The sequence below is a fragment of the Bombina bombina genome, chromosome 8, assembly GCF_027579735.1.
Source record: "Bombina bombina isolate aBomBom1 chromosome 8, aBomBom1.pri, whole genome shotgun sequence".
NCBI lineage: Eukaryota > Metazoa > Chordata > Amphibia > Anura > Bombinatoridae > Bombina > Bombina bombina.
The window spans coordinates 185,338,547-185,363,633 of NC_069506.1; the positions used below are offsets into that span (position 1 = coordinate 185,338,547).

General features: G+C 40.0%; 1 protein-coding gene across 1 annotated transcript in view; it reads right to left on the reverse strand.

Annotated features, from left to right (window-relative positions):
* Nucleotides 1-23,480, reverse strand: part of LOC128638668 (trans-1,2-dihydrobenzene-1,2-diol dehydrogenase) — a 43,439-nt gene extending 19,959 nt beyond the window's left edge. Inside the window, exons 1-3 of the mRNA XM_053690781.1 lie at nucleotides 23,295-23,480; nucleotides 12,725-12,836; nucleotides 1,112-1,275 (exon numbers count right to left, since the gene is read on the reverse strand). Coding sequence (XP_053546756.1) covers nucleotides 1,112-1,275; nucleotides 12,725-12,836; nucleotides 23,295-23,384 — 366 coding nt within the window. The 5' untranslated portion in view covers nucleotides 23,385-23,480. The remainder of the gene's footprint in view (nucleotides 1-1,111; nucleotides 1,276-12,724; nucleotides 12,837-23,294) is intronic.
* Between the last annotated feature and the right edge of the window lie 1,607 nt (nucleotides 23,481-25,087).

Sequence of the window (25,087 nt, forward strand, 5' to 3'; positions counted from 1 at the left end):
AAATGGAGTTCCAATTTCTATGACCCAAACATTACTATCTCATCTAATCAGGACATGATCTGTAACCTCTTAACTGTATATTAAGATTTGTGTTTTAGTATTTATCTATAAAAGTCTAACTCCTCTCTCTATATAGACAGGTACTTCTGTTCATATCTATATACTCTTCAATAATAGAACACAGTCTTGGTATGTGATGTTACAGCATCTGTTATGTCTCAATAGGTTACCCTTCATATGAGAGTAATGTATGCCATGTCCTGTTGTACTTTATTTTAATGGGTGTATTCTGTATGTTATTTTACCTTTAAACTCCAATAAAAAATTGTTTTAAAAAAAAAAAAAAAATGAATATGCACATATCACACACTAGTGGGAGCTGCTGCTAATTGGTGCCTGTACACATTTGTCTCTTGTGATTGGCTAACTAGATTTGCCAGTAGTGAAATGCTGTTCCTTCAGCAAAGGATAACAAGAAGCAAATTTGATAATATAAGTACATTTGAAAGTTGTTTAAAATTGTATGTTCTATCTAAATCATAAAAGAAAACTTTTGGGTTTACTATCCCTTTTAATACTCACTAGTATATGTTTTTTTGTGGACTAACCGTATGATACTATTTAGATTCATGTTTTTATTTACTGCAATAGTAGTAATTACATTCTGCTGTGAAAATAGCAGAATATTTTCACCCCACACTATTCCAATAGCTACTGCTGGCCCAAAGAAATAATGGGAAATGCTATTCTGATTTTATTGAGAAATTACATTATCATACCTCCCAACATTTGGTATGCTTTGTTGAAGGCGAGCAATCCACAGTCCACAGCCTACTATAATTAAACCACAACCCTCCCTGACTCTACCTATAATTACTCTTGACTCTACCTACAATGACTCTGTCTATAGTCATTGATGACTACTCTACTGTGTCTCTTATGACAGTTTGGATAATCTTCACCAGTGAAGCATATAAATGTTGACAGTTTACAGTTATAATTTGTCTTTTTCATTGTGTCATCTTATTTTGTATTTGAGATCATTGCTTGAGATACAAACTGTGTTGATTTCAGTAGGCAAAATAATTTACTACCTTCTCATAGAACATACCTCCATGAAAAATAGATTATATTCCTTGGAAGCTGCAATGAGCTCTCTGACTTCTCTAGAGTTCATGGCCAGTGGTTTTTCACAAAGGACATTTTTTCCATTTTGCATGAACATCAGAACCACATCCCGATGGACAATATGCAATGCCCCAACATAGATAATATCTGCAAAGCATTAACATGATACAGTGATACATCCTCAAGGTATTTCTAACATAGAGGAGGAAAATAATTGAACATAACCATGAGTTGCAAAACACTTGTTCCAGCATTGTGTTTAAAAGCTTCAGTAGGTTTAAGGAAACAAAGATGGTCCAGAGAAAATGGCCACTATCCCTGAAACATTGAGATGTATGTGAAGATCATTATTCTTTGCTAGAAATGGATAACCAATGACTATTAAAAAAAGAGATGGTTTTGATGATTTGTTTCCATGAAGTAAATGTACCAAATAATGCATCACTCTTTATGATTGGTGCTACAGGTACAGTATGTGTATAGTGGAGAGCTGTGGTCACTAATTGTTCACAGCCTCTTGATAAGTTCCTGATATATAACACTGGGTTTATTTAGTTAGTTAATTATTTATAAAACAACGCTTTGAGTTTATTTTAACACTAGTTTGCTAACCCTGCCCGGAGGGCAGTCTATTGTGGTGGCGGAACCACCCTGACATTTTCGGAACCACCCTGACATTTTCGGAATCCACCTGGATGCAGCTCACAGTTGCAAGAATGCTTTTTACATTGTCATACAATAGTGGTCCAAACACGTTTATCATACTTACCTAGGTATGCTCTTCAACAAAAATACTATGCGAAAAAAGCAAATTTGATCATTTATGTCACCTGAAAACCATTTTTTTTTTTTTTTTTGGAAATAAATTTTTATTGAGGTTAGGAATGTGCGATAACAAGCATACTGAAGTACAAAAATCACATACAGAAATAAATAAAATAAAATAAATAAAAAGAAACACAGAAATTGTATTGACACAATGCACAATCAAATCTGTAGCTTCACAGGTATGCAGATGGTACTAAAGATAAACCTCACATTTTCTGTTTAATTATATAGAGAATGATTGCACCTCCATTATTTAAAGGGGCCACTCATGGGCCCATACATAATAAAAGACTCAAGGAGGTGCTCTAATGTTCAACATGGTCACTCTTGGACCTGAATAAATGAAAATAATTAAACAAAGAAAAATATAGCAGGCTAGACAGCTTATGGAAATGTAGTCTAGAAAGCACTGCAATATCTCACTTAAAGATTTTCAAAAAGCATAAATGGCACTCTTTCTAGTTTAACAGTAGTTATTGGTGCAAGCATTAAGTAATAACAATGAATAAAAAAGATATACAATTCAATCCTCCATTTTTATAACATGTTCTATGCTGAATTCCTCCAAAGACTCTAAAGGTCACTCTTGGACCTAGTTGTATGCTTATAGCAAGGAGGAGGAAGAATAACATATAAATGAGTCACTGTTGAACCTAGGTATATTAGAGAGAACTTTAGACACTAACAAATAGTGAACACAAATATATATGAAAACACTTGGCTAAATAGAGCTGATACTCTATAAGGTACTTTGTGTGGAAGGGACAATCAATGACTATATCATATCACACAATGTCTTCACTTTCAAAGTCACTAGGAGGATAGATAGGTGATGGAGACTTATTGTCCAGCATAGGGATGTCCTTAAAGTGTCAAGTTCAGTTTACTCTGGGGTATATGTAGAGAGAACCAATAGGAAACCTTGTAGGGTACACCACTGAGTATGAGACCGAATTGTCCACTTCAAAGACAGTGTTATGGCCTTAGAGCAGCCACCTACCTCTGTATAAGTAAAGTTTAGCCCACTCCAACCCTGACTCTTATCATATGCTGTGATCTGGTCCTAGGCATGAGTGAGAAACATGCCTCGCTTGAGAGAAAACTATGGGAAGGGTGGCAAGAGCAAAGTCCTGTATAGGCAGAGAAACACAATCTCAGAGCCCCAGACTTCAGGCCGGACCCGGCATGATGGCCGCCAAATCGTGTGTCACTCAGCGCGGCATCCTGTGTTCGCAGCTGGCCAAATCCCTGTGCACCAAGGAGAAGGGGCCCAATACCCGACCACATCACCCTGGGGGAATGGATGTCCCCTGTCGCCTCTGTCGTGCAGACCGTGTCCCCAGAATAGATAGGCTCCGCAATGCGGACATCGTGGGCCTCCACAAACCGGATCGTCAGGTAAGCTGGTGCCTGCAACTCTGATTCCGTGTTGATTGGCGCTGAGAGTGCCTCAGCTCTCAGAGGTAAGCCTCCTCTATGTCTTTGCCCAGTCGCTTGTTCTTCGCCAAAGGAGCGCCCAGAGGTAGCCCTAGAGTTAGCTGCGACTGGTGGCGTATCAGAAGCCGCTTCCTGCTGATTCAGCTGTGGATGTTTAGTAGCCCGCAATGGACTAATGGCATTTTTCAGGCTCTCACATTCTGTTTCTATCAGCGTGCATAGCTGATGAAAGTGGTAATTCAGTATGCCTTCTATGTCACTTAGAAGGAGTTGATTAGCATTCGCCATCTCAGTAGAAGGACGCTCTCCCTATTAATGTAGTTTCCACACAGTCCTCTCCTTGTATCATTCAATTTATGCTGCACCAAAAAATGAGTTGTTCTCAGGAGTGAGATTTATTATCCTATTACAGGATAGCGTAACCCCGGTGTACAGGGGGGGGGTCAATTTGCGGCAGCCCCAGACCTGCACTGCATAACCTGCACAAAGTCTACCTCTGGTTATCCCCGCGTGGCTATAGGGAGTCTCAAGATGGCTTCTGGGCCTATGTGCAGAACTGTAGTGTAGCTGACTCAAAGAGCATAGGCAGAACACAGTCCCTTCATCCACTCATGGAAGCTGCTGAGTCTCAGGGACACAATCCTGCTTAGATGTTCATATAATTATCAGTTTGCTGCTGAAAACTTATGAATTTCTGCTCCAACTTCTGGAGCTTCACCAAGACGCGTCCTGCCGCTTTGAGTGTAGGCTCCGCCCCCCTCTTTTTTGTTTTTTTTAATTGCTCTATCTGAATGATGAAAGAAAAAATGTGGGTTTTGTGCCCCTGTGTAGCAGTTTTTGCATGTGCATTACATAGGTAAACAAAGAAGAGTTGCATTGCAACATGTCTACTCTAAAATAGTTTTATAAGCATTTAAAGCTGTTCTTTTTTTACTATTACCAAGCTTCTTATCTCCTGTGTTGTGGCTAGTTATAAACAGACAGCAATGAGTTCTTGCACAGATCTATGCAATATTGCAGGGTCAAATAAATAATACAGAAAACTCCTTAAAGGGACATTATACACTAGATTTTTCTTTGCATAAATGTTTTGTAGATGATCCATTTATATAGCCTATACAGTGTTTTAAAAATGTATAGTTTTGCTTATTTTTAAATAACATTGCTCTGATTTTCAGACTCCTAATCAAGCCCCAAAGTTTTAGGAAAATTCTCTAAAAGAGCAGAAAAGGTTAAGATTTGTGTCAGCCTGTCTCAACCTTCAGTCTTTCTCTTTCCCCTTGGTTGCTCTTTGTATGGAAGTTCTAGGTCTTATGATTGCAACTTCAGATGAAATTCAGTTTGCTCATTTTCACATGAGATCTCTTTAGCTTTGTATGCTTCATCAGTGGTGCAGAGATTAACGGTGATCACTACAGATGCATGTCTGTAAGGGTGGGGAACTATTTGGGGGTCTTTGAGAGCACAGGGACTTTGGGATCCTCAGGAAGCAAGTTTGCCTATAAATGTTCTAGAACTGCATGCAATTTTCAGGGCTCTTCAAGCTTTGCCTCTTTAAAAAAGAGAGTACCATCTCAGTTTCCAGACAGACAATGTCACAGGAGTGGCTTATTTCAACCAGCAGAGGAGAACTGACAGTTCCCTAGCCATAAGGAAGGTGTATCGAATTGTCTCATGTGCAGAAATCAATTCCTGTCTTGTTTCTGCAATTCATATTCAAGGTGTAAACATCTGAGAAGCAGACTTTCTCAGTCATCAATCTCTACATTCAGGGGAGTGGTCTCTGTGTTCAATCAGATTGTGGATCGTTGGGGTCTCCCAGAGATAGATCTGATGGCCTCTCATTTAAACAACAAACTTCCCAGGTAATTAGCGAGATCCAGGGATCCTCAAGCAGAGTTAGTGGATGCTCTAATAGCTCCTTGGTCATTTCAGCTTACTTATCTGTTTGCTCCTCTGCTGCTTCTACCCAGAGTTATTTCCAAGACATGCATAGAGAAATCTTTAGTAATCTTTAGTAATCTTACAACCCATTGCCAAGGGACAGTTGAGCTACCTGGAGGACAGCACCCACTTGCTTAATAAATTAGAAGATGTGGAGTGGCAGGAACATTACACATGGCTAGTAGTCGATGTGTCTTCCCTTTATACTTGTATTCCCCAAATATTGGAGGTTCAAGTTGTGGAAACATTTCTTGCAAGAGAATTCAGGTTGGATGATATCTCCAAACACTACATAGGAGACATCCTGAGATATCTTTTATCCCATAATTTTTTCATGTTTAACAATGTATTTTTCCAGCAAACCTGTGGCACAGCGATGGGGGCAAAATTTGCCCCATCATTTGCCAATCTGTTTCTTGCCCAGTGGGAACTTTTGCACATCTACAATTTGCTGAATCCATGGTGTGAGGACATCGTCTTTTATTCACGATTTATAGATGATTTGATATTTATAGTCAATAAGCCTTTGGACGAGTCTTCACACCATGAATTCATGCTTTATCTTAATGACAATCTCATGGGATTAAAATTTACAGGGACCTTTAGTAGAACTAAAGTGGATTTCCTAGATTTAACGTTACAGGCAAATAATAACTAAATATGTACAAAAACATATAGGAAATCCAGTGCCGGAAGTACCATTTTACACGCTAGCTCTCAACACCCTAAACACCTAGTACAAGCAATTCCTAAAGGTCAATTTATCAGAATCAGAAGGAATACTAAGTCTGATAAAGTGTATGATGAGCAAGCTATTGAACTTGAAAACAGACTAGTCCTAAGAGGCTATAATAGAAAATCCCTCTCACAATGTTGTCAGTCAGTTAAAACAAGGGATGTAATTTCAACAAGGAGATCCTCTAAAAAGAAAAATAGTAGCGATTTTGTTGACTCAGTAGTATTTACAACTGAATATACAACACAATATGAGCAGATTGTAAAAATACTAAAAAAAACATCTTCATCTGTTGTCTGGTGATGAAATTTTGAAATCATGGGTTAAGAATTGTAAATTTGTCCCCAAGAAACCTAAGACCTTAGGACAGACTCTTTCACCAAGCATGGTCAATCATTGCAGTCACTCCAAGGAACACACTTGGCTTAAAAATAAAGGAAACTATAGATGTGGCAGCAGAAACTGCAATACATGTGCCACTATTTTGAGAGGTAATTCTTTTAAATCAAGCATTACCAATCAAAAATTTTAAATACAATTTTACGCCAACTGTGGTAACCAATGGGTAGTGTATTTGCTTACGTACAATGTTTGCCACTATCAATATACTGGTCAAACGTCTAGGGAATTCAGGACAAAAGTGGGGGAACATACTAGAGACGTGAAAAATTACGTAAAAGAATCAGCAGTAGCAAATCATTTCAACAGTATACATTTTACTAATGTAGACGATTTTTCAGCACAAATCATAGATCTAGCTAGAGTTCCAATTAGAGGAGGCAATAAAAATAAAATCCTGGATAAGAAAGGGCTGTTCTGGATTTTAAAATTAAAAACTAGAGCCCCTCTGGGTATGAATAAGGAATTTGACATTAGTTATTTCATTGACAACTAATACTTGTTTAGCCTATTTTCTTGACTAATATTGTTAGTATTTTTATCAATTATACTGTGTCACTCCTTTTAAAATCTCACGGTGCTACAATACTACTAGCTTAATTATTGTGAATCATATTCATTTATTTAGACAGTTTATTGTGATTTCCCTTAATCGCTTGTTTTCAGGATTATTGACTGGCATTCTATTATAGGTTACATCTTCCTGTATACAATTATGTCTCATGGCTTTCAAGTATATTTATTGCTGAAACTGGGAAATTTGAAAATTCCGAGATATTTTATCAGTTTTTCAGCAATTTATTTTGATATAATTAGCAAATTTGTGAAATTATTTTATCTCACCAATGCTATTATACACCTTGTTGTTGTTGTTTTTAACTATTTTTGTTTTTAATTATGTGTTGGAATACTAAGGGTTAAAACTGATTTGCACTTAGGTATAAAAAGGTCACCCTTTCTAACACACTTCAGTCTATGAATAAGCGCCACTAGGGGGCGCGAAATGCGTCAGCCTGTCCATGTTCTAGTGTCTGTCCTCTGTCTGGGAACCCAGCCTGTTTTAACTTTGTTCTAATAGAGGTACGTTTTTATATTAAGCCTAAACCTGCAGTGCCTGCTTTTATTTTTCGCCTTGAAATCTTTAGTAATCCTGATTGCCCCCAGCTTGGCATTGCAGGATTTGGTATGCACATCTAGTTCAAATGTCTAGCTGTCCTCCTTGGCCTCTGTGGTAAGACCTTCTGTCTCAAGGTCCGTTTTTCCATCCGGATCGCAACTTGATGGCATGGAAACAGAATGGTTAATACTTAGACATAGGAGTTTCTCTGATTCTGTGATTGAAACCTTAATTTAGGCTTGTAAGCCTGTAACTAGGATAAGATTTGGAAGGCCTTTAATTTTGCCGTATAGATCATGGGTTTTCCTGGAATTCTTTCAGAATTCCTAGGATTTTGCAGTTCTTACAGGATGGTCTGTATAAGGGACTATTTGCCAGTTCTGTAAAAGGGCAGATTTCTGCTCTTTAAGTTTTGTTTAATAGGAAGATTGCTAATCTTCCTGATATTTATGGTTTTGTTCAGGCTTTGGTTCATATTAAACCTGTAATCAAGCCAATTTCTTCTCCATGGAATCTTAACTTGGTTTTAAGGGTTTTGCAGGCTCTTCCTTTTGAACTATACCTAAGGTGGATATTAAAATGCTCTCTTGGAAAGTGTTATTTATGTTTTATGTTAATTTTGATTTATTGCCTAAGGTTGTTTCTTCGGAAAACATTAGCATAGAGATTGCTGTTCCTTCTCTGTGTTCTAATCCCAAGAATGCTTCACAGAGATCTTTGCATACTTTGGACATTTTTAGGGCATTGACATATTACATTGATGCTACTAAGGATTTTAGGCAAACTTCTAGTTTGTTCATTTACTTTTCTGGTTCTAGGAAAGGTCAGTTTCTGCTGTTTCTTTGGCCTCTTGGTTAAAACTTTTTATTCACAAGGCTTACCTGAAGGCAGGTCAGCCTCCACCGCAGAGGATTACTGCTTGTTCTACTTGGTCAGTTGCCACTTCCTAGGCCTTCAAAAATGTGGCTTCAGTAACCAGATTTGCAAGATAGCCACTTGGTCTTTTTTGCATACTTTTACAAAATTCTACCATTTTGATGATTTTGCTTCTTCTGATGCAGCCTTTGGTAGGAAGGTTCTTCATGCAGTTGTCTTAGTTTGATTTTTTTGGCTGTTTGATTTACTTTTAAGTGTATTTAAAAAAAAAATTTTATTGGGGTTTTTAATTTCTCAGTGAAAAAGATGTTTTTAAATCCCTTCCTTTATGTTATTACTCGTGGACTCCACAGATTGTTTCTGAAGAGTAATGGATCATAGACTCTTACCACCTGTATGAAGGAAAACTTTATGCTTACCTAATAAATTAATTTCTTTCATGGTGGCAAGAGTCCATGAGACACCACCCTATCGCCTAGATTTAGAGTTCTGTGGTAGCCGTCAAAAGCAGCGTTAAGGGGTCCTAACGCTGCGTTTGGCCGCCCGCTGGTATTTAGAGTCGTGTAGATAAGGGTCTAACGCTCACTTTCAAGCCGCAACTTTTCCATACCGCACATCCCCTTACGTCAATTGCGTATCCTATCTTTTCAATGGGATCTTCCTAACGCCGGCATTTAGAGTCTTGGCTGAAGTGAGCAGTAGACCCTCTACCGACAAGACTCCAGCCGAAGAAAAAAGTCAGTAGTTAAGAGTTTTCTGGGCTAACGCCGGTTCATAAAGCTCTTAACTACTGTGCTATAAAGTACACTAACACCCATAAACTACCTATGTACCCCTAAACCGAGGTCCCCCCACATCGCTGCCACTATAATAAATATTTTTAACCCCTAATTTGCCGACCGCACACCGCCACCACCTACATTATCCCTATGAACCCCTAATCTGCTGCCCCTAACATCGCCGACACCTTCATAATATTTATTAACCCCTAATCTGCCCCCCCCAACGTCGCCGCTACCTACCTACACTTATTAACCCCTAATCTGCCGACCGGACCTCGCCGCTACTATAATAAATGTATTAACCCCTAAAGCTAAGTCTAACCCTAACCCTAACACCCCCCTAAATTAAATATAATTTTAATCTAAAGAAAAAAATTAAATATTATTAACTAAAGTATTCCTATTTAAAGCTAAATACTTACCTGTAAAATAAACCCTAATATAGCTACAATATAACAAATAATTATATTGTAGCTTTTTTAGGGTTTATATTTATTTTACAGGCAACTTTGTATTTATTTTAACTAGGTACAATAGCTATTAAATAGTTATTAACTATTTAATAGCTACCTAGTTAAAATAATTACCAAATTACCTGTAAAATAAATCCTAACCTAAGTTACAATTAAACCTAACACTACAATATAATTAAATAAATTAAATAAATTACCTACAATTACCTACAATTAAATAAACTAAACTAAATTACAAAAACAAACAAACACTAAATTACAAAAAATAAAAAAAGATTACAAGAATTTTAAGCTAATTACACCTACTCTAAGCCCCCTAATAAAATAACAAAGCCCCCCAAAATAAAAAAAATTCCCTACCCTAATCTAAATTACAAAAGTTAACAGCTCTATTACCAGCCCTTAAAAGGGCTTTTTGCGGGGCATGCCCCAAAGTAATCAGCTCTTTTGCCTGTAAACAAAACACAATACCACCCCCAACATTAAAACCCACCACCCACATACCCCTACTCTAACCCAAACCCCCCTTAAATAAACCTAACACTACCCCCCTGAAGATCTCCCTACCTTGAGTCGTCTTCACCCAACCGGGCCGAAGTCTTCATCCGATGGGGCAGAAGAGGACATCCAGACTGGCAGAAGTCTTCATCCTATCCGGGCAGAAGAGGACATTTGGACCGGCAGACATCTTCATCCAAGCGGCATCTTCTATCTTCATCCATCCGACGAGGAGCGGCTCCATCTTCAAGACCTCCAGCACGGAACATCCTCCTTCCCCGACGACTACCCGACGAATGAGGGTTACTTTAAGTGACGTCATCCAAGATGGCGTCCCTCGAATTCCGATTGGCTGATAGGATTCTATCAGCCAATCGGAATTAAGGTAGGAAAAATCCGATTGGCTGATTGAATCAGCCAATCAGATTCAAGTTCAATCGGATTGGCTGATCCAATCAGCCAATCAGATTGATCTTGCATTCTATTGGCTGATCGGAACAGCCAATAACTCTGAGCAGTAGGACAGGAATCGCCGGAAATCAACCCGATTGAGTACGATCGGGTTGATTGACACCTCCCTGCTGGTGGCCGATTGGCCGCGAGTCTGCAGGGGGCGGCATTGCACCAGCAGCTCTTGTGAGCTGCTGGTGCAATGCTGAATATGGAGAGCGTATTGCTCTCCGCATTCAGCGATGTCTGTCGGACCTGATCCGCACTGTCAGATCAGGTCTGACAGACATTTGTTAAATAGGCCTCAGTGTATTTAATTGCAGCTCTTTTTAAATATCCGTTGTGGCTTTTTCAGCTCTTTTTCGGTCTGAAAAGGCTACTTTTCAATTCGGTTTGATCACAATAGTGTGTTTCTGGCTAATTCCTGCACTTGGCAAGTTGGCATCAGTTTTTAGATCCTTCCTCGATAAAAGCCCTATTTCTTCTATAGGCCTGAAAAGTTCTCAGCAATCACAATATTTTTTCGAGTCACTTTTCAATAGCTTTTCAAGACCATTTTGGCCTACCAATTTGCCTACTAATTTGCCTACCAATTTGCCTACCAATTTGGGGCTAGATTACAAATGAAGTGATAAATTTGCCCGTTTGCGGCTGGTTATTGCTAACGCGAGTTTGTGGTAGCAATTAGCGCTCTGAAAATTAACCAGAGATTTTTAATAAAAAATAACTGCACTCTTCAGTTTTGGGGCTATAAAGCTGGTGGGAGTAGGGTGTTAGAAAAAACCCTGCACTGAGAAGTGCCTTTAAATGACGGTTTATGGGAACTGTGTGTTCCCAGTAAATATATATGTATATGTGTATATAATACATAAATATATATGTATTTATTCATATACAAATATATTTTAAAATTCTGCCAATCGCTACTCTACTTAGCCCCTTTGCTGTTCGAGGTTCTAATGCCGTTTGATGGTATCAGGACGAGGCTCCCATAGGAGCCTATAGAAGCACTTTCTCGCGAGTGCAATGCTTCCTAGCAATACTAATGCGAGCTCGCGTTCGCATTTTCATTTACTAGTAATACCAGCGCACATTATCGTGAACTGGTATTACAAAGTGGAGTGCTAATATCGCTCGCACGCAAGCAATATTTAGCGCTCCACTTGTTATCTAGCCCTAGTCGGAAAGCAAAAGGCGTTTTTGTGTGGAAATCTTCAATAGATTGTGATCAAAACCATACTTGTAAAACATACACCTACATATTATTGCACGGCTAATCTTTGCTTTGAATAATTTATTATGTCTACCATGTATTTACTGTTTAATATTCCTTTAATAAACCCCTCTTTTATGATTTTAGGCTTTTACTGCACAGATCAGGAGTAATACACATTTGTCCATGTATCTGTGAGGGCCTGACTAGGGTTTGTTAATTTCATTCACTTATTCCATGGTTAAATCTCAGATTCCATGGGGGCTATATAACATCCATTTTTATGTTTATTTGACCTTTAGACAAAAAGCAAAAAATCATAGGGTAGAAACCAATGTGTTATGTGAGTGAGACCATCTCATATTCATTTTACATAGACAAGCAAAGGGATATGGTAAGACTTTGAAGTGTGTGAACAGAACTTTCACCTCTGTTATTTTTTTATACATAACCTGATGTCACCTATTGAAGATGTTTAACAGAAATAGTAGTATGGGCCAGATGAAACAAATGCTGCCAATCAGGTAAAGTAATCTTTGGAAGATGTTTAACCTGGATGTGTGGGTCAGAAGCACTAATCTAGAGAAACATTTGTTAAGTATTTTTATGTAGTTGGCTACACGTGGTATATATTAAAGATTATGAAACTTGTGATATCTGTGGTATTTTGTGCTGATATAACAATTTAATGTAGGGTTAAAAGTTGCTATATACTCTCATAAACGTTCATAGCTCAAAAATAAAAATGAAATATTCTGTTCATCACCAAAATATTGATGACAACTCCCCAAAGAAGTTATGTACAACAAGAATTGCAACTTCAGTTTAAATATAGCTTCTCACCAATATGGGCATCCATGGCAAGCTCTTCATATGACCCATATGCTTTTGGTATGTTATGGGTTTGGGCAAAGTCTTGTGCACGATTCAGATCTCTAGCAGCAACAGCCACTGCCTAGGAATAAAAACAACAATACAAGAGAGACATAAAGCTATTCAAAAAAATAGATAAAATCAGCTTCAGAGCAGCATTGCATAACCACCTAGGTGCCAGTAGTGCATTACTGCTCTAGAGCTGGTTAGCAGGAGTTAAATAAATATTTATATGAAAGCATTACAAAGTACAGTTACACTCATAATAACACCATTTAATAAAATATTGCACAAAAAAGTTATAAAGGCTCAAAGATATGAGATCTCAGGTGTTAGAATTGTTTTCCCTTTGTTCTTTTGCTATCTTTATTTGGAAAATCAGGATTGTACGCTTAAAAACAGGCCCATTTTTGGTTTCAGAACCTGGGTAGCACTTGCTGTTTGGTGGCTATATCTAGCCACTAATCAGCAAGCGCCACCCATGTGCTGAACCAAAAATGGGCTGGCTCCTATCCTTACATTTCTGCTTTTCAAATAAAGATAGCAAGATAACAAAGAAAAATTGATAATAGTAATAAATTATAAAGTTGCTTCTATCTGAATCATGAAAGAAAAAATTGTAATTGTAATAATATGAGCGCAACCCAATGCATGCAAAAAGTTTACTTGTAGTGTAATTATTTATACCTATATATATATAGATGATTATATATAGGTATAAATATATACAGAAATATATAGGAATATCTATTTAGAAATACAAAGAACATATTCTGCTATGTGCAGAACATTGGAATGTTAAATATTTACAGTAAATACATAGTTAAAATTTTTAATACAAATGAATATTGCATAAATGTGTTTTTACATGTTCTTCATCTACTTCACGGCAAACGGCTCTAATATATTTCTATATATGTGTACATATGTATTTATGTGTTTATATGTGTATATATATATATGTCTTTAAATACATATATACACATATAAATACCTAAATTAATATAAACACATATATAGACATATATACATATATATAAATCATTAGACATGCATATGTATGTATCTCAATGTTAAAGCCCTTTGCCTGCCTTTTTTTTCCTACCCCCCAAGTTCACATATCTTTGAGCCCTTATAACTTTTGTGTGCAATATTTTTTTTATATCATTTTTATTAGCTGGTGTTATTATAAGAGTAACTGTACTTTGTAATGTATTTTTGATGTGTTTTGTGACACTTAATTTCACCAAACGGTTAACCACAGCTCTGATATCGCGGTAATGATTCTAACGTAAATTGCGATTGTGCTCAACTTGTAATATCAGCGCAATTTAAACGGAGCGCAAACAATCGTGAAAACCCTAGCAAATCGTTTGTACACAACTTGTAGGGATGGGCGAATGTTTCGCAACATTCGAAAAATGGCACAAAATTTAACACATTCGTTCATTCAAATCAAATTTCGAATGTATACATAACATTCTAACATTAGATTTTGGAATGTTTGGTTTCGAATTTTATGATTACATTCGAAAATATTCTTTTCGAAAAATTCGAATTAAGATTTGTAATAGTATTTCTAATGCTTTCTTTAAATGTAATATTCGAATTATGCAATATTCTATTTAGAAACATTCGAAATTATATCTTTGTATCTATTATGTATCAATTTACTAGATTCCCTCCCTACCACATGAACTATTGAACTTCTGAATAGTATTTGTTAAATAGAATGTTAAATTTGAAATTTCGAATGTGGACATTCGATATAATTATAAACATTCAAATTCGAAAGTGACATTCGAAAACTGTAAATAGCATTCGATTATAGAATTTTTAAGAATATTCGTTCTTATCAACATTCGGATTTATAATTCGAATTTTGGTAATAACATTCGTTCTAACATTCAAAATTTGAAAATTTACACATTCGCCCATCCCTAGCCACTTGTAGTCTAGCCCTAAGATGTGCTAGAGCAGTGTTTCTCACCCATTTTCTAGCAAGTACCCCTAATGGCATACCTCCCACTGCATGTTGATATTATTAGGTAAAAAAATAAATAAATAAAAAAAATAATATATATATAAACTATGAATTCAAAGTTTAACTAACTATAGCAGAGCCAGCATTCATTATGTAAAAAGTATGAAATATCCCTATCAAACATAACTACAGCAATGTTTATTTATATATATATATATATATATATATATATATATATATATATATATATATATAAATATACACACACATGTACAGTATATATATATATATATATATATATATATACTCCTATTTTAATTTTTTCTTTGTCCTCTTGGTATCTTTATTTGTAACAGCAGGAATGAAAGCTTAGGAGCCGGCCCATTTTTAGTTCAGAACCCAGGATAGCAATTGCTGATTGGTGACTACATTTTGCCACCAATCAGCAAGCGGAACCCAGGTGCTGAACCTAAAATGGGCCAGTTCGTAAGCTTTCATTCCTGCTTTTCAAATAAAAATACCAAGAGAACGAAGAAAAATTGATAATAGGAGTAAAATAGAAAGTTGCTTAAAATTGTATGCTCTATCTGAATCATGAAAGAAAAAATTTGGGTTTAGTATCCCTTTAAATTAATGTCTGTCCCGAGTGATTCCCTCCCAGTCACAGAAACACTGACACCACACAACTCTCTTAGCAGCCAAAGACCTCTGTCTGTCAAGTATCCCCACTCTTCAGCTGCAGGGAACATATTTTAAACAAGCGTGCATGCACATATGGAATAATGTTAAGACTGTTAGCCACATTACAACCAGGCCCAGGCCATTTCGGGTTGTGGGTAGCCTAGCACCTTACACACAGAGGTCTAGAGGGTAGTCAGAAACTCTGTATTAAATCACTGTTATTATGAATCGCTTCATCACAGGGACTGTTGTAAAATGGGTCTGGTACTGCAATACTGGATACATTTTAAAATAGTTCTCTGTGGATCGATTCACAATAATAGTTCCTAATGGTTTTGACTGTCTATCGACAGGTATTCGGGGGAGGGGGGCAATTGCCCGATGCCCCCCTCTGGATCCGCCATTATTTTCATTGTGGTTTAATTTTTAATTGCTTCTAATTTCCTTGACCCTTATACTTGGCACTACGTTACAACCAGAATAAACACACAGACACCAGGACTGGGGAATAAGGGCCGCAGCTTTGTTTATTAAAATATATAAATATCAACAATAAATAACTATAACCATAATTACATTATGAGAACATAAAACCCCACAGTGCTTGCCTCCCAGAGCACTATCACCCTAACTGTACATCCATATTTAAACATATATCTCGCCCGTTAAACAAAACAGGAGGTATCCAAGAAAAAACCTGCCACTTGACTAAACCACAGGCAAGCACTCACCAAAGCTCGACACTACCGTCGAGCTTCACCACACAAATACAAGGCCTTTATTACCCCTTCCTTCAGGCTAAAGTTAAAGAGCTGCAAGCCCACCTTGTTTAAGTGCACCCTGTCTTTGAGAAAATTAACATTTTCCAGACTCTCCTTCAAACTCAACATGCCTAATGCTAAGGCCCCCCAACTTCCCAACAAAACTACTCAGCATCCTGTTCACCTTCTTCCTCAACCCTTCTAACCGGGTCATATCCGAACAGACCTCCAAACCACCCTGTGTCTATTTCAGAGGATATCACTACCAAATCTGGTAACAAACTCACTAGTCTCTCCAAATCCCCCCAAATCCTCTCAATCAACTCCTTCTGAGGCATTTGCCCCAAGTCATTACCCCCAGCATGAATGAACAAGATCTCGGGGGGCCTAAAAAGTCTGGCATAAGCCACCACACTTCCCAAAAGCTGGTCCCATCTCATACCTCGGACCCTAAACCACCTAAAAATTACCTCATCCTTTGAAAGCCCCAACTGAACCCCATCAGTCTTAACGGCAGCCACTCTTCTGGCCCAATAGATGTAGGAGTGTCCGATAACCCAACAATGTACAGAACCTGTAAAAGAAAACTTAATGAACCACTAAACACATAAAGAAGGTCTCACATACAACTCAAAAGCATTCAACCTCCATCTCCCAACCTGCTTCACTACGTCGTCCCCAAGACCCAAGCTTGCGGCATCAGTTGCTGCCCCAATACAGAAAGAATGAGTTCCAAACTCATGGGCCCCCAAACCCAACTGCCTTAGAATACCCTGACATGTAGCTAAGAACTGAAAACAAGAAAGCGAGGATCCATCCTCGTAAATCAACAGCGGCCCCCCACCAGGAGGCCGAACCCTTTAAAAAGGCAGATACTGACCTAACTGGGCAGCAATCCCCTGTTATTGGGAACAATTTGATTAACTTCCCCTTACCCCGTTGATCCATTTTGGATCATTGTAACCACAAGTACAAATACTCCCTATCCACTTGAACCTCAGACACTTGCAAACCCCCTTTGTCTCTCTTGTTCCTCCCCAACCAATTCCAAAATTCAGAAAGCTGCAAAGAAGGCTAATGAAAAAGCTGCTTGAAATAACAAAAACTCATACTCCGATAAACACCTATCTTTCAAAACCCTCATCACCTCCTTCAACAAAGCAAAAGTCACCAGTCTCCTGCTGTCCTTGGACACTACACCTCTCCCCAAACCTCTCACAGCCATTCTAACCACAAAGGCCTTTGAAATGTCCTCCCAACCCAGAATCTGAAACAGAAAGGCCATTACCTCCACCGCTCCAGATCCCACAACTCCTCCAGACAAGCAGTCCCTGTAACCTCTGCTCCCGAGCCACTGCACAAAACCGCTCCCACTGGAATAGGGAAATAGCACCAGCCTCATTATTCAATTTTCCAGAGACATGCACAGCAGTAAACATCACATTTCCCCTCAATCACTCCAACACAAAGAGCGTCAATAGTCTAATAACTGGCAAAGAATTGGCCAACAACTGGTTCACTGCACACACCACCACCCATATTGTCTGAATGGAAAATTACTTTCTTATCTTTCAACCACCCAGCCCAGACCTTTAAAGCCACCACGATTGGAAAAAGTTCTAGGAAAACCAAGTTCCCCGTAAGGCCAGCGTCTGCCCACCCCTGAGGCCACACTCAGATGCACCATTTTCCTCCAAAATATGCCCCGGACGCATCCGTGAACAAGTCTATGTCGGAATTCGACCCCCTCGCCCCTTACACAAAAGCCCAACCTTTGAAAACTCCAGCCACACCCTCAAGTCATCCTTATGCTCCCTAGAAAGCCGGATCCTGTGGTGAGCTGCCTGAACCCCTGCAGTAGTCAATGAAAGTCGTCTACAGAAAACCCTGCTGATCGGGATGATCAGACAAGCAAAGTTCAATTTTCCCAATAACAACTGGAGGTCCCGCAACCGTAATTTAACTGCCCCCAAGGCCTTAGTGATGCACAGTTTCAGATCCGTAAGCTTATCCTCCGGCAAGCGACATTCCATCGCCACCATATCAATCTGGAAACCAAGGAAACTCAGAGTGGTAACGGCCTTCCGTTTTGTCAGCAGCCACAGGGATCCCAAAATCCCTGGCCACTAAATCAAAAGTTTCCATCAATCGCCCACATACCTCCGACCCCGCCAGTCCCACAAACAAAAAATCATTGAGGTAGTGCACCAGTGATGAAAACCCTGACCGCATCCGTACTACCCAGTCAATGAAGCAGCTAAACATCTCAAAGTAGAAACAGGATATCGATCACCCCATCGGCAAACACAAATCAACAAAGAATGCTCCATCAAAATGACAGCCAAGCAAGTGGTGACACTTAGGGTGAACCGGCAGCAGTCGGAAGGCAGCCTCTATGTCCACCTTTGCCAGGAAGGCACCCGGGCCAGCATCCCTTACCAAATATACAACCCTGTCAAAGGAAGCGTATTTTATTATAGACAATGAAGGGTCAATGTCGTTGTTTACTGACACCCCTTTTGGGTACGACAGGTGATGGATCATACAAAAATTGCCCGGGTGCCTTATTAGGAACAACCCCCAATGGAGAAACCCGCAAATTGTGGAAGGGAGGTTCCCCAAAAGGTCCTCCCATCCTCCCCAACTCCATGTCTTTGGCCAACTTGCCCCGTACCACCTCCGGATAATCCCTTGCTGATTTGAGGTTACCTGAAACCGAAGAAACACCCTGCTCAATGAACGGAATCATAAACCCTGAACTGAAACCCAAAAAAAACACCTCCACCTCATAAGCCTTCCCCCTGCTTTTAGCGTACCGTTCTAACCAAGGAGCCATCCTTCCTACCATTACTGGCGTCCAAGCCCGCAAAAGCTGTCTCACCCTGCTTGCCTTCCATCTTGGCTCTCTTAAAACAATGGGAAAGGGAGTGACCTCCACCACAGCCCAAGCACCCGTGCTTGTACTTACATCGCTCCAAAGTGACATTGACCCTCATTAAATTGGAAGCACAGGCCTTTTCTGATGGACACAGCCATGCTCCCTCCAGGGGTCGAACTCACCATACCCCCACCTCCCGTCCGAAAGGACTGTCCAGACCAGAGGGGCGTCAAGATTTCCAACCATATGCCCATGTCACGATCATCCCATCGCATCTCCGGTCGAACTGCCAACCTCTGACAAAATTGCTCATCATAGCACTACCACGCCATGCCCTCATAGGTGCGATGAGCTCCAGCTACTTTGTCAAAGTAGAAAGAAAGAGAGGACCCCTGCTCCAGAAACTTTTCCCCTATGACGCTAGCCAATATACAAAACGCCTGAGACCAATTGCTGAAGCTTTTAGGAAGCTTCCTATAATGCTTCTTCCTTTCCTCCTCCTCCTTCTTCCCTTGATCCGACTTAGGATCCTCTTTTACCTCTAACAGCTAATCTGTAGGTAACAGAGAGAAGATTTCTAAAAACTCTCGTTTACATATTTTTTCCTTCACATCAGCTGCCAGGTGAATGCAGACTGGACCTATGAAACTCAAACATGGTCTCATATAAGCACTGTCCTCTACATTTACTACCGCCCCGCTCTTGTACCCCTGCCCTACAGCACCCTGCACACTACCACTCACTGTGGCAACTTGCTCCTCTGTTGAAGAACCCAGCCCAACTACCACTGCACTCCCAGTAGTAGCATCCGGCTGCACCCAAGTTCCCGTGGCAGAAAAGGAAACCCCCACCGCCTCCTCAGGCTCTGCCCCCTTCTTCCCCTCTAACTGAGCTACCAAATCCTTCAACCCTTTCAGCAGAACATCCCTCATTCCATAACTCCCCCCACTATGCTGCCCCTTATCCACCTCCTCACCTGAAGGCCTTGTTGCTGTCCCCAAGCTGCTTGCATCCACAACCCTCCATGATGGCTCCGCTGCCATATCCCTCAACACAGACCTTCTAGGAACTCGCCCCCTCTCACCACCATTAGATCTTTTTGGGAAACCTGTCCACTTAGGCGACAACCTGCCATGTCTCTGCCTCCGTTAAGGTGCATGATCCAGCCTCCCCAAGTAGGTGAGCTGTCTCCGCTGACCCCATCTGTAGATCTGCTGTACCACCGCTCTGTGGCATCTCTGACAATGGAAGGCCTTTGCTGCCTCATACCAGCTCCAGCACCCTGTGGAAGAGACACGACATTGCCTCCTGGGCCAGCTCTTGAATTATCCCCCCACTCCTCTGCTCCGAAAATCCCCCCTGTCCCTCCTGCTACTCCTCTGTGTCTGACCCACTGTCCCCCTGTCCATCCTAGCAGGTGAAATACATTGCAAAAGCTGCGCCAGGACAGATATGTCCCCTACATGACCAACTGTGACAGGTCCAGTTGCAGATTCTTCCAAATGCTCCTCCTCACTGAAGTCGCTGTTGGCATCCAATACTAGCAGTGTGTCACCCTGCTGGTCTGGTGCAGCCGCAATGTCCCCAGGCAGAGCCTCCAATACCGTGGGCTAGCCGTCCTGCTCCTCTTGCACATCTGCATAAAAGGATGGAAAAAACATGATATTCTCATCCCCACCATAACCCCACACCCCTACCGCTTCCCCCACTGATCCTGTCCCCCAGGAAAGGCCCTGCACCTCCCTGCCATGCAGGTCCCCCAGCCTTATAGCTCCCCTTATCCCATGCACACACCTCCATCCACCACTCCACCAGCTCATCACACAAACCCCACACAAACAAATCAGACCACCCACATGGTTCACCGCCTCAGGCAACACCCAAGGAAACATTCCCCCCCCCCAGACCCCTCCACTGCCATGGCATTACTATTTCAGTCTCGTTTCATCTTACATACCCTTTCACAAGCAATATAGCTACCCACCAATAGCATCCCCAGGTACCCACAACACCCTTATCCAGACCACAGAATCACCGCATGCGGAAAAGCCATACAGCCACCATACCTGACCAGAAATGTACCAGCTCACAGCCCTGGCAACCAAACACCCAGCTGTACACCAGACATCCCACCCATACTGCAGTGCACAACCATCCATTCCCTTAGCACACCAAGGAAGGCCCCACTCAGAACACCAACCAAACAATCCACCCCATACCACAGTCAGCAGCAAAACATACCCCAACGCAACCAGGTCTGCCCCCCAGGTAACCATCCCCAAACACATACAAACCCGCTACACATCCGTTTTATTCCCCTTGCCTGAGACATAATCCCCCCGCCTGATCGGGCCTCCGTAGACACGTGGAGCTCTTGGATCACCTCGTCCACCGGCTGATGCCACACCTGTTTTCCTGCAAATACCAGAAGCACTGGGTGTCTCGGCCAAGCCGACACATGCTCCTGCCACAGCCGTTCCATCTACCTGGCCTCCGGTAACAACCTGCTCCTGCCTGCCACTGCTCACACTGTCTGGGGCCAGCTGTCTCCTCTCCAGACTGCAGTAGATAAGTTCTCAACCAGTCAGCCCCATGAGTCGTCGCCAAAGCAGAGACCTCTGCTAACAAGGCTTGCAGCTCCTCCATAACAGTGAGTAGTGCCTGCTTTCACACAAAAGCTGATCTGAGAGGTGAAGCAGGAGCTTCTCCTCGCCGTTCAGGTCCAATAAAAAAAAGGGCATTTCCTGTTGTCAACTCACACTATAGACTCCCATTTAATCCCACCCCATGCCCTAGCTTTGACCCATACACTCCAGGCCAATACAGGGTCACATTCCCCTTTCTTCAATGTTTTCATACAGGGTTTCATATACAACATTTAAGTAGTATTTTAGATCACTTGCTTTGTATTTTTGGAAATGTGTAGCATTTGTGAGACAGATCAACGATCTTACAGAAGTAAAAGTCTTATGTACTCTATGGGGTCGATTTATGAAGCAGCGGATGCTGCTTCCAACCCACTCTGCTTCAGTTCTGACTCCTTAAAGGGACACTCAAGTCAAAATTAAACTTCATGATTCAGATAGAGCATGCAATTTTAAACAACTTTCCAATTTACTTCCATTAACAAAATGTGCACAGTCTTTTTATATTTACACTTTTTGAGTCACCAGCTCCTACTGAGCATGTGCAAGAATTCACAGCATATACGTATATGCATTTGTGATTGGCTGATGGCTGTCACATGGTACAGGGGGAGTGGAAATAGACATAAGTTTGCAATTTATTTAACAAAAATCTACCACTCATCTGAAGTTCAGACTAAGTGCTATTGCATTGTCTTCTTATCATGCATTTGTTAATTATGCAAATCTACAATGTTGACTGGTCCTTTAACTCATCTGCCACCTCTGAGGTGGCAGACAGCAATCAGCCAGATCGAATACGATCGGGTTGATTGACACCACCTGCTAGCGGGGGCGGTATTTATCGATGTACGGCGGACATGATTTGCTATAGTGGATCATATCTGTCCGCACCATGATAAATTTACCCCTAAGAGCTGCAGCAATACTTCAAATATGTCCAAGCATTGTCTTCTCCAGGCCAGTCACCAACACTAATACAAATGCTACATAACCTATAATACAAATTGAAACAGTAGTTTTCAAAATCATGTTATAAATTCAAGTCTACACAAACCTTCCACCATTACTACCCTCCAATTCTGATATGGAGATTTATGACTATTTTTGTTTGCATATGTGGTTGGTCATACATGCATGTCCTTAAAACATCTTCTGTTTCCAACTTTCAAAGATAAACATTAAAACATTAGAGAACCTTATTAGTGAGATTTTGAATTAGTGGTTTGCATGGTATGCAAGCTTTATTGTGAACATCTATCTCCATTTCAATAGATGTCTGTCTCTCCTCTCTGTAGCTCTATCTCTCTCTACCCTTCTCTCTCTCTCGCTCTCGCGCTTTCTCTCACTCTTTCCTTCTCTCTCTCTCTCTTCCTCTCCCTCTCTCTCTATCTTCCTTTATCTCTCTTCCTCTCTCTCTTTCTCTTTCACTCTTCCTCTCTCTCTCTCTCTCTCTCTCTCTTCTCTCTTTTCTCTCTCTCTTCCTCTCTCTCTTTCTCTGGCTATCTATCTATACCTCCCCCCAAACGTCTGTCTTTTTCCCTAAGTAAGGCTAATGTTCCTTTAGGCTCTTTATCTCTGTTACACTCACCTGATGGTCTTTAGCTGGCAAAGACTCCAGAGCCACCATGAAGTCTTGGCTGATTTTTCCAACAGAGCAGATTCCCCATTTAGTTGCCATAGTCCACAGAAATGAGATATTTTCACCTAATGTTACAAGAAGCAGTTATAATGAAATAGTTTGTGCTTTTGTAAATCTAGTAGTGATTGCTTCATGTAAGAGGAAAGGGAGGCAAAGTAAATGCCGCTGACAAATCAGTAACTGGAAACAAACCAACATTCCCTGGCACAAAGCCATCCTAGATTTATTTGTGTATTATGTAGTTTAATAAGCACTAGCCTAGCAGGGCCACTACCTTCAGTGCCCTATTCAGTTTAATGGTCAACAGGCCTAGATTTTGGGAGGCAGCCTTACTGTTCCACCTTGTCCCAAGCTTTGCACTTTGTATCCGTTACACTTCTGCTGTGAACTAACAGCACCATTTATTTTATTTGTATTTATTGTATGCCTACCTTAATATCCCTATAATGTTGAACTAAACTGGTATACTGGGCAATCTGTCATTGATTACTTTTCCTTCTGTCTTGATCCCACCGTGTATATTTATTACAACCGAGCAGTCATTTTTACCCTTTACTAATAGTAACATACAAATAATAATTGTATCTCTTTGTCTGACAGCAGCCCATGCAGACAGAGGTGATTTTACCCATTAACTGCCCCTCCCTTTCTGCTCCATTTTGTAATGTGTTGAGGCAAAGGGGGCCTTTTAAATTCAGTTAACGTTTTAGGACTTTAAAAAACATTTAAGTGCCCAGTATTTTTGTGAATATTTTACTCCATAGTCTACTAAAATACAGGACTGTCCGTTTGAATACTGGACACCTGGCAACCCTAAAAGGGAATGGCATTTTAAAATATCACTGAAGGGACATGAAACCCAACATGTTTTCTTTCATGATTGTTTCAAATTTACTTCTATTATATAATTTGCTTCATTATATTGCTATCCTTTGTTGAAGGAGAAGCAATGCACTACTGGGAGCTAGCTGAAAGCCAATGACAAAAAAACATGTATGTGCAGCCACCAATCAGCAGCTTCTGAGCCGACCTAGGTATTCTTTTCAACAAAGTATACAATGAGAATTAAACAAATTAGATAATAGAAATAAATTGGAAATGTATTTAAAATTGTATGCTCCTTAGGGTTCATGTCCCTTTAAGAAATTATTCTTTGTAATACACTGTTATAATAACGTTGTGTCCTTTAGAAAAGTTTATCAATATTTTTCCTATACAATGAATGAATTATGTGTAGATCATTTAATAAGGTTTTTAAATTATTAGACTTTAACCCAATAAGAGAAAAGTCATTTTGTGGACAAAATAACACAACAATAAAGTAAAATATGTGTGCAGTCATTTTCTAACTCTTAAAGAAATACTTAACCCAAATGTTTTATTTCGTGATTCAGATAGAGCAAGCAATTTTAAGCAACTTTCTAATTTACTCCTATTATCAATTTTTTTTGTTCTCTTGCTAAAATTGCATGCTCTATCTGAATCATGAAAGAAAAAATTCATATTTTTTTAAATTCCTGATCTAATTCAAAAATCAAGTAACAATATGCAAAACATACTACTTTTGTTTTGTGTCCATCAGTAGAGCAGAGACTTGAAATGTTTTCAAGTAAAACGTCCCCTTATGTAACAAAATATTAAACTGGAATCAAGGCAGGCAGTTGAAGGTCAGTCACACTGACAGTTTGCTTTATAGACAGCTAGCTAATTGTGTGTAAATAGTGACAAATGATGAAATCCCA